This window comes from Acipenser ruthenus, chromosome 47 (assembly GCF_902713425.1).
Source record: "Acipenser ruthenus chromosome 47, fAciRut3.2 maternal haplotype, whole genome shotgun sequence".
Taxonomy (NCBI): domain Eukaryota; kingdom Metazoa; phylum Chordata; class Actinopteri; order Acipenseriformes; family Acipenseridae; genus Acipenser; species Acipenser ruthenus.
The window spans coordinates 7,379,281-7,389,941 of record NC_081235.1 but is presented as its reverse complement, the minus strand read 5'-3'; the positions used below and the strand labels follow the sequence as shown (position 1 = coordinate 7,389,941).

Sequence of the window (10,661 nt, the reverse complement as noted above, 5' to 3'; positions counted from 1 at the left end):
GAAAACACTGATGTTGGCGTCAGTTACCTCGCTGTGAACTCTGTTAAGGATTCTTTTAAAAATATATTTATTTATTTTATTTTTAAAACAGAGATAATATATAAATAATACAGTTTGTCGTGATAGTAGTTAAAATGGCGAATATGGGTTTCGTACTAGGCCTTATTTTTATTTGGTTGAGTCTCTGTGGCCCAGTAACTGTTTCTGCGTGCAGGTAACGATTTTTGTACGATATTTTTTTAAAACGGCACATTAATCCATACCCTTCAACCGTACCGATTTGTCCGGTACCGTACCGGCTGTCTGTCTTTGGTACCGGATCCTCGCAGCTTGATCGTGTGAACCGGATTCTCAAATCCACTCTGTCCCGAGTACGCTGACAGCGACTCTGCTTTGCTGTGATATTATAACATTTCACAAACATACGTGTTTTAAAACAAACTTCATGCTCTTCTATGAAATATAACCTGCAATAATAATAATAATAATAATAATAATAATAATAATAATAATAATAATAGTAATAATTTGTACACTCTTTTCACAGCAGACATTGGCTTGCCTACACACTGCAGGATCACTTTGACGGACCATCAATGAACATGGTGATTCGTTTTTTTAAAATAATTTATCATGAAACAATACTGCCTCACATGTTAATGAAATGCATATGAATGGGGGTGCAATGTTTGCAGTGGACCGCCTATAATAACTTATCCTTGTAAATGATGTACAGCATCTCCCAAAACGTAGAGTATTTAAAAATAAAAAAAACAGAGCTCAAATATGATACAATCTGATGTGTGAGGCAGATCCTGTATTAAGTGTCTGTGCGATAGCTCAGGCTACACGCACTGACTTGTGCATCTTTCTGTGTTAACACAGGTGCCCCTGAAGTTTTCGGAGAGCAGAACAGTCATTGTTGAAAATGATTGCATCAGCAGTGTGGCGTTGTACATGGGGTAGGCTGTAGCATACTGTGAGGTCTAGCAGAGTGATCCAGCCAGTACCTGTAAGCATCTGATTGGAAAATGACCAAAGCGTTGCCTGTTGAAAACAGCTTTGCACTCAGACCCTAGTTTCTCTGTTGCCCTTAGTTAAACGCTGCATGTGTTTGCAACCCAGTCCCTGCATAACTCCAATGCCCAAGCCTTCTTCAGTCACTCATGCACGAGGGAGACAACAGTGTCTAGCTGTTGCAAAGTCTTTGATTTTGCTCAAAGAGCTGATTACAATGCTGTGGCACTTTTCTGTTCCAATCCGTAGTGCTGCGCAATGCAGGTTTAACGTTCTCTTCATGTGCCAGTCGCATGTTCCAAACTCTGAATCGAAATGTTCTTTTACAGAAGCAAGCTTTTCCTAACAGCACATGGGTTTGAGGGATCTCACTGTCCCATATATTTTCCTGTCGACTATGAGGTAAGTGCTGTGAGTCAAAGTCTGATCATTTCACACTCTAAATACTGAGAGCGTTTCATTTGGACTCAAGATTAGGAAAGCCTAACCTGATCTTCGGTACAGACCCTCAGATCATCACTGTCTCTCTTACAGGGTCTGCTTGCTCATGTGACATCTGCAGAGTTCGTGCTGCAGCACGTTGTGATGGCCATCAATGGCCGGGTTTATCTGTACAATACAGAAGACTTCACCTGGAGAGCAGCTAAAGGTACAGCAAATGGGAGGGGGAAACCAAACTGCCTCTAAAGCTGGGTTCATTTCAATGCAACGTGAATGCATATGTCATGCTGTTTTAGGTGTGGAGTCCATGGTGACAGAGATCTCTTCAAATCAGTGCTGTTTCAGTGAGGACCCTTCTTGTATGGTAGGGATCAGTGACTGCAGATAAGCCTTTATGTTTCAAAATAACAAGGATCCAAATTATGCAAGATATGGATCTGGAACTGAAATAAACACAATTGAGCACATATCATAGAGTTCTGGAAATGCTACTGGAGACGATGGGCTGGGACTGGTCATTGTCAGATTGTTCTTGAATGTGTCAGTGCGTTCCCAGTTTCCCCTTGGAATAAGGAACTGGTACATATCCAACAAGTTTACTAGTGCTAATTAAGTGTGCATTTAAACAATACTCAGAGACATCAGCTTTAGTTAGGAAGATAGTATACATTAGAAGCTCTGATCCTTCAGGTGTACTGTGAGTTGAAAATGTTTCATTTTGTAATGCTGTGTTGGTAGGCAGTGAGTTCCACGGTTCTTGCATACAACCGAGGAGATCCTGTCTCCAGCACGAGAATATTCTTCTCTTCTGATGGGGGCTACACCTTTACAAAGTTCACATTGCCTTCACATTTAAAGGTAAGCTGCATTCTGCACACTGTCCTTGTTTGTGTTTAGTTTGTAAGGTGTACAGCTGTGGCCAGATGTTTTGCATCACCAAGAATTTTAAGATTGAGATAAAAAAAAAAATCTATTAAAAAAAACCCTTATAACTCAATGTAGATCTAATATGGGCCAGCGTGCCTTTGTATATCATGCATCTCATCTAAAAACAGCCTCTTCACTATACCTTTTAAATCACTCATAAATATTATTTTAAATCTGACCAGGGTTGCAAATCCTGTAAATACTGACTGACCAGGCTCATGTCAGTTGAAATTGTTCTATTTTTGTCCTTTTGTTTCGTATCACTGTTTTTATGATTGTTTTCAGTGTTTTTGTCCTGTTTGAATGATTTGTCTCTCTTTTTTTTTTGCTGTTGATTTTATAAAGTTATTTCTTGCTGCTTTCTCCTGCCAGGACCCCCTTATAAACACCTCATCCTGGGTAAATAAAGAGATTTGGTAAAATGTGGTCATTTGAACATGATTTTGGGAGACATGAATACACTTGTGTTTCTTTGTCGTACAGGGAGATGTTGGAGGAGTCTTTAACATGCCAACGTTATCAACTTTATCTGTGCTGCTCAAAAACTCTGATGATATGGTGAGCTCCACCACAATATTATCAATTCATAGCAGTGGCCAATCAGGGAGGTATAGCACCACAGAAAGAAACTTAGACACAAAGGTATTCGGATTACACATATGGTTTAGTGAGGAATCTCACTGCTGCCACCATGTGGTGGGAGTTGTGTATAGCGCCATACAACAGGTTTAAAATTGGTTTTGTATCCAAATGGTCAGTTTCCTCCTTGTTACACCTGAGTCGCTCTCAAATGTATTGTAAGAAGAAACCATTGGAACCACAGTTCAAGTCCTTGTGTTCCTGAAGGGGTTAAGCTAAAGTTTCCAGCTAACGTAGGAATGAAAGGTCAATAAGAACCAGAACATGTGATTATACATTGGGACCTTACTTCATGTAATAATTCATTGCTAATTATCAAGGCACAGTAAAAAAATAAATTAAAAAAATAGCGACCCTGTTATTTTACCACTGGTCTGTTTTCTGTTTTCTTAGGCATACTTCAGCTACTGGACGTCGGATTTGAATTTGACTTCCAAAGTGTTCCCTCTGAAGGAGTCCTTGGCTGTGCTGTCAGTGATCCAGCCGGCAGGGATGAAAGGGAGTCTGGTGATCTGGACAGAGCACTCACTGCTCTTCTCTCCAAACGACGGTGAGCCCCCACTCCATCACAGATCAGAGCTTCATGAACCCCCTTCAGGGACGTGAGGAATCGAGCGCTTGCTGTTCAAACAGGCTTCTTCTTAAAATGCATTTGAGAGGGACTCGAGTGTCACGAGGAGGAAACTGACCATTTGGATGACCTGATCAGTGCATTTTAAACCCTGTTTCGTGCAACATTAAGAAAGTTAGCCTCCTTTGTATTTGTGAGTCGCACATGCCCCTTGTACCTCAAAGGGGTAACTGCATGAATAGAGGCTTATTCCCAACAAGCAGTGTTACACCCTGGGGTCTATCTAAACAGTGGCACATATAAATACAGCCATTGTATTTAAAATATTACCAAGCCTGGCTTTTAATGACTTTTAAATACTCACAAGACTTGCACACACTGTTACAATTGTTGGGTTTCACTAACACCCCTTTAATGATTCAAACAGCAGTATTCAGATCTGATTCGATCATTTCAAATCCCACCGCTGCCACCACGTGGAAGAGGTCAACCATTACAGGCTTTCAGGATTCGAACCCACAGCCAGAGAGGCTAGGGATCAGTCCCTTTATTTTTACAGCAGTGTTTATGATTGCGTGTTTGAAGTTTGTCTCTTGCTGAACAATTTATCTTTTGCTTTTTTTTTCTCAGGGCAAGTCACGCAGCCCATTGCTGTGATTGGGAATAACGAATTCCCAGGGCCTGCTGTCACCCTCCATGGTATTGCCACAAGTATGTCCAAGTATGGCTTCACTAGCAGAGCTCTAGGGCACTTTGATTAGAACGCTGTGTGAGCGCTCAGCTGGGCAGTGCACTCAGCAAATCAAACCAGGGCATTGAACCTTTTCAAGCTGACAATTCTTTATTTAATTTTTATTTTTTTTGCTTCACTAAAGCAGGCAGCAGTGAGATTGCTGTACTAACCAGTGATAAGCGTCTCTTCTATGGGAGGCTCAGCATGGAACCTGTCATCGTTGAGGTAAGGGCACAAGAGCTGATGCAAGAGGAACAAGCTGTGAACACTGAGGTTTAGATATACAGTATGCATATTAGACCCTCATATTGATGTGATACAACCATCTGAAAGTTCTCCATATCAGATGGACATGATGTAACATTAAAATTAGATAGACTGTTTAATTAACTATATATTATAAAACACATATTTTCTCAAAGCCTCTCATTGGGTGGATAGCAGACAGTATACAATGCTTTATATGTATATGTATCTGTACATACATAGAAATCTGTATAAATCAAAACCGTCCTCTTTTCCTAGTTTAAAACCATAAGTGACATTTCTGCTGGGATGGGAATGAGGTTCAACACATTTGGAGAGCTGGTCGTGATCCTTCCTGTTGAAGATCCAGCTGCAGGCTGTGTGGATTTCCTGCACTGCCTCGTCATCATTCAGCAGGCGCTCATGAGCGTCACGCCTCCTCTAGCCACCTGTCCGGTGAGTGCTGCAGAGAGGGCTCCCGGGACAAGAGAAACAGAAGAGTGTGCATTCTGATTGATTTCAATGAGAATAACGCGGGACTCACGAAGAGAAACGCACACACACAGCGGTCTTTTCTTCTGTGCAGTCCGTTATAAAAAACGGATTGTGATCCATCTGCAGTGTAACTGTGCGGTTTACCATGTATTTTCCCACACCTCTATATTACGCTTGTGTTTCTGGTAATTCTAGGTAGCATTCCTGTCTGTGCTGGTTCTGCTGATTCCATTCCGAACTCTCTTTGACATATGCAGATATCGTTTCACTTCCAGGTGGAGCTGATGTCCAGTGAATTTGATCAGCGTGTGTATTACATTGACATGAGCCAGTCTTTGCAACTGTCTGCAGTTTACGTACCCAAGGCGTCTGCTGAGATATTTCCTTTGGTGAGTGGCTGACAACACATGACGTCTGATGCAAGCCATCTGACGAGACAAAGACATTTCTGAAGGCTGCATCACATCAATGTCAGGCTCCACTGTGTGTTATTCATAGGTGACTGTGACAGACCCACATTTACTGGCTTTCCAAGCTGTTTCATACATCGACGGCTTAACTTCCGAGGGAGACAAGAAATACAAGCTGGTAAGAGTGTCACGTTCCTACTGTTTAGAGAAGAGGGGGGCTGTTAAGCTAGTGGAAGAGCCTCCCTCTGTTCTGTTGCTGTTAAACTGCGAAGCTGCACACTTCCTTGAGCCAGAAGAAAAGTGTGTGCGTGTGACTAAAATCTGATTTCAAGAAGTTAAAATACAAATCAACAACTACACCTTGAGGTACAGCGTATTCTTCCAATGCCTTTATAAGTACTTTTTTTTTTTTTTGTTGCAGAATATTGTATTGCTTCAGCAGCTGATTACAAAGATGGCTGATCCAACTTTTTCTCACAGGTAATGAACACTTTGAGCATTTCCAGTCTAATATAATGAGAGATGAGAATGCAGTATGTTTAAGGATACGGAGGACTGATCCCTTTGTAACCTAAATGTGCCAGAGATTCTCTTTACATTAGAACTAAGAACTCATTTTATTTTTTCAGCGTGCAACTTCTCAAACTCCGTAGAGTTCACACGCAGACTGTTTTACAGTTTAAAAAAAAAAAACCTAATAAAAAAATGTGCGACCGAAGGGGATGTACAAGCCTCTATACTATTAAGTAGCGCTGGTCTCTTGTAGGAGTATTTACTCTGCTCCCCCTCTCTCTCTCTGTTTAGTTTACTGAAGGGAGGCATTTCCACCCTCACGGTCGACGTGCTGGATAAAGGCCTTACCTGCAAGGACATGCATCCGCTGGTAAGCAGAGAGACACCCAGGCTTTAGCACACAGTGTTAGGGATGTCACATAGAAACGCTAGTAATACACCAAAGAGGCTCTGTAGCTACAGTCTGATACGTCAATGCACAATGACCTCCCTCTGTGATGCACAGTGATGGAAACAGTGGTGGAGGTAGACCTGTTGCCACACAGATCGATTGAAAAGACCTTGATTTCTCTGAAAGCCCTTCCTTTGTTACAGGTATTAGGATCCCATCTGAGATTTGTATTGTTGCTGTGCTCCACACTGCAGATAGGAAGCAGGGTGGACCCTATTGAGATGCTGGCTCTCCTTTAACTTTATAAACAGCTCAACGGTCACAGTGTCTTAAGGGTTAATGTTCTTTTATTCCTGTCACTTCAGAACGCATTTATCAATGTTGGATGTCCGCCAAACAAACACATCAAAGTTTTAAGGTACACTTTGTTTGATTTTTTCTTTTCCTTTCCCTTAATAAATTAACATAAAACAGGCTAAAAACCAATAGAAAACTACTATCTTGTTTAAAACGATCCGAGTGTGTGTTATTTTAATAGATATCATAATGCTTTTACTACGAAGAGACCAGAAATATCCTGATGGCTTCTTTTTCCCTTTTTCTCCCATTACACAAATCAGGAATGTGACAGTCTGCTCCAAGGGACAGTTTAATCAGGAAACACTTCAGAACAACTTCACCTACACCATTTCCAAGTGGGTACCTGTACTGAAAGAAAATGAAATAAACGCTCACGTCGACCCAGCACAGACTGTGGGGTCAGTTCAGCAGATCCACACAGTGGCTTCTCTGAACAGCATCACTGGCCTTGTTTTGTTCAGAACTGTTTTCTTTTGAAAGTACATTTTGATTTGTATGCAAATGATGCCATTGCTCTTTGTCGTTACGCAGGAAGACCTATGACCCCCAGTATCTGTATCGTCAGGATTCAGCTGCAGAAGACCTCCGTGTGCTATACAGCTTTGTTGATCTACAGTGCCCCCTGCTGGTTTATGTCGATAATCCTTGGCTGCCGCTTTTAGAACTGTAAGGCCCTTTTCCATTACCTCCACGTCCTCCGTTCTGTAGGCTCCCGATCAATTTCCATTACAGGCGTTGTGCAGTAAAAACGAACTGCCTCACTGCAGCACAGATAACATTTAGCAGTATCAAAGATGGAGAGGTAATGGGGAGTGCTGAGTGCCTTTACAGATTCTGTCCTGTCCTCCGTCGGCGAGGTGAGGCTAAAAGCTCTCAAACCACGAATCCAGACGAAGCCCGGTTCTTTTGCATTGCGGTTAAGACGCTCGCTTACGGAGCTCAGGGTTGGCGGTGCGCGTCCCGCCTCTGCTGTGTTGCAGAGACCACCGGCTAGTTTAATGTGCCCCCCAATCGTCACAGCCTTATTTTCAAGAAGACCTGTGCGTTTCACACTCGGATGGGGAACAGGGGGAGCTCACAGCTGTCTTTTTCTTTCAGGTGGGAAGGCAAGACGTTTGTAGAATTTGTCCCAGCGGACTTTGTGATGTTCGAAGTCCACGGGATGTACAATTATGAGTACCAGCAGTCTGCGCGCAGTGCCGGGTGCGTGTCCCAGCCTCAGACCTGGAGATCAATGCTGAAAACCCAGTCTCGGCCCAACCCTCACACTGCCTGGAACAGAAAGGTAACAAAGAGGCTGCCGTCAGATCCTTTCAACAGCGCAGTACAAGAACACACCAGCAGCTTCCACTGCCCGACTCTGTTTCATTGAAACACTTTCTTTGTGTGAAAACCAAAGCGATGCCAGTCTGTAGCATCTATACAGCAATCAAAGAGCTGCCACCTAAACAGGCTCCACGTTGTCACTTCCACTGTGATCCGCCAGGCTTGGCCATCGCTGCTGCATGTGAAACCTGCAAGGTGTTATTTCATTTCGGTTCAGGGCTCGGGTTTCACAGCAGGGTGTTTGTTTGGTTCCAGAACTACGTGAGCTGTAAAGATCCGTCCGGGCCTCCTCTGACATCACCGGAGCTGGAATACGAGGTTCTGAAAGCCGGTTCTGGGAACATGGTCATGTTTCCCAGCTACAACGGGTTCTATATCTTCAAAGCCATTGTGGTGGATCCCACATACAGGTACCAATTATATATATGTTTGGATGTGATTTATCAAGGTGTGTTTTTGCACCATATATTGTGAATGGATATTGTAACCAGTGACAAACATTAAGATTTGAGTCCTTAAATTAACCTGGTTGGCTGCTGCTGTTGTGGATTTTGCAGTTATAATGAATTATTTCTATGTATTTAACCAGGAGAGTTACCCTTTGAGACCGAGGCCTCATTAACCAGGGGGTCCTGGAACACAGTAAAAAAGACAACTGCAATGTATAAAAATATCACAATGTACAAACAGCACAATAAAAACATGTGTGGTTGAAACTTAATCAGCAGCTTACAGAGATCTAAGGATAGTATAAATCAGTCATATCTATTTGTTTATCTGGACTGAGGGAGAAGCATTGGCAGGAGGTTCTAAGCAATTCCCTGATATGATCTTTAAAACCAGAGAAGGAGAGATTATCAGATTCCATCTTCGTGCTGTGATGGAAACAGTCCCTCGTCTTCGAGAGTTGATGTGTAAAAGATAATTCTCCCGGAGGCGTTCGAACCCTTGGACCAGCCAAATGAACAGAATCCCGAGAGCGTAAGCTATAGCTAATGCTTGTCCCTTCCACCAGAGCACTCAGATAGAAGTCTGGGATCTGTGCTAGTGCGCCTCCTTTGTCTCCCGCAGTTTCTGTGAGCTGTCTGTCACCTTCAGCGTGTACGTGTACGGTGCCTTCCCGGAAGCGAAGTTTGACTCGCCGCTGACCCTGGTCGTATTCCTGGTCATTTTCGCAGGGATAATGCTGGTCGGGTTCTACCTGCCGTGGTTCCTGCTAAAAAGACCCAACCCTTAACGTACAAAGACGAGCCTCTGCTCTGCTGTGCTGACCTGCCGGGAGCTCTCACGACAAAGCATACAAGGCAATGGATGGGCAACTCCGGTTCTACAATGATGTGAAATAACAGCAACTACAGTTCAGATTTCTATAACGCTTTTCATCACAAGGATCCCAAAGAGCTTCACGCACGCACGCAGGCACGCACACGCACACGCACACACACACGCACACACCGTTAAACCATTCAATTTAAAACAACCCGATACAAAATGTAATCAAACAGACATTTAAAAAAAAAGATAAAAAATGTGTTTTAATTGTAAAAGATGAAACGCTAGTTTGTAAAACTAGAACAATTAAAAACAGCCTATTAAAAAAAAAAACATGACTAGAATTGAATTAATAATAAGCTTTGGGATGTGGATGTGGAGGGGTTTAATTTCACAATGAAGAACGTGGTTGGAACAAAGACGTGGCCTGGAAGCCCATTCCATTCCAGATATGAAAGGGTTAGAAACAGTAAGCAGCAGCGTGGTGTGTGGAATATCCCTGGCTTCTGATTCTGCACATCCACCACCCTGAGGAGAGACGCCAAGCCAGACCACTCGGACTGTAGAGTTTCTGAGGTTTGCTCTTTCATGTGTCCTTAATGACAGCGTACACAGCTGTATCTGATGGCAGCTTTGTTTTCAATTAAACTTGACCTGTTTCCTGTAAAAAAAAAAACATGTGCTTTTGTTTCTATGCTCTCTGCTGCTCTAAAATACAACAATGTGAACTTAAAAAGAAAAAAAAAGTATTTGAAGAATAAACTTTTATTTTCACATGGGCTCATAAGTATAACATTTCCAATCTCTCTCTCTCTCTCTCTCCTTTACCTACAAGCCTCCTGACACCACCTTGATAAGGTAAAAGGAAACATTCTCTTAGATACACTTTGAATAGAAACAGTGTCACAGTAACATGCAATGAATACCCTACTCTCCACAGTTACACACACGTGATACACACTGCCCACTTGAACCAATGTACCTTTTGCGCCATTCTAATTATTAAGTTGTGAAACTGGAGGCGGGTTTTATAATGCACTGTTTTTGAGTAAATACACAAAGCTGCAGCATTTGTGATGTCTTCTTCTGCTACCACTGGGACTGTTTGGCTGTTTCTAAAGCAAGCTGATGCACTAGTTTGTGCGTCTTTTTAAACACGCCACTGTTATGAACTGCAGAATTCCGGGCGGAGCGGCTGTGCTTCTCTGCAGGCAAATAAATAGGTGGAAGATGCATGAACTGTAACAACATGATTATGTAATGCAAAGCTAATCAATCTGGCTAGTTCTTTAAGGTACATGCAGTGCTACCACGTAAGAC

General features: G+C 42.5%; 1 protein-coding gene across 1 annotated transcript; it reads left to right on the top strand.

Moving 5' to 3' along the window:
• Positions 1 to 6: 6 nt before the first annotated feature.
• LOC117401278 (cation channel sperm-associated auxiliary subunit delta-like) lies at positions 7 to 10,648 on the top strand. Its single transcript, XM_059014012.1, has 22 exons — positions 7 to 214; positions 548 to 605; positions 886 to 962; positions 1,347 to 1,419; positions 1,552 to 1,666; positions 1,755 to 1,822; positions 2,197 to 2,316; positions 2,869 to 2,943; positions 3,418 to 3,574; positions 4,226 to 4,306; positions 4,471 to 4,553; positions 4,854 to 5,030; positions 5,345 to 5,458; positions 5,568 to 5,657; positions 5,901 to 5,959; positions 6,284 to 6,362; positions 6,749 to 6,801; positions 7,004 to 7,078; positions 7,275 to 7,409; positions 7,842 to 8,028; positions 8,325 to 8,479; positions 9,141 to 10,648. The coding sequence occupies exons 1-22, from the start codon at positions 135 to 137 to the stop codon at positions 9,304 to 9,306; spliced, it is 2,277 nt and encodes a 758-aa protein (XP_058869995.1). The 5' UTR covers positions 7 to 134; the 3' UTR covers positions 9,307 to 10,648.
• Positions 10,649 to 10,661: the final 13 nt, after the last annotated feature.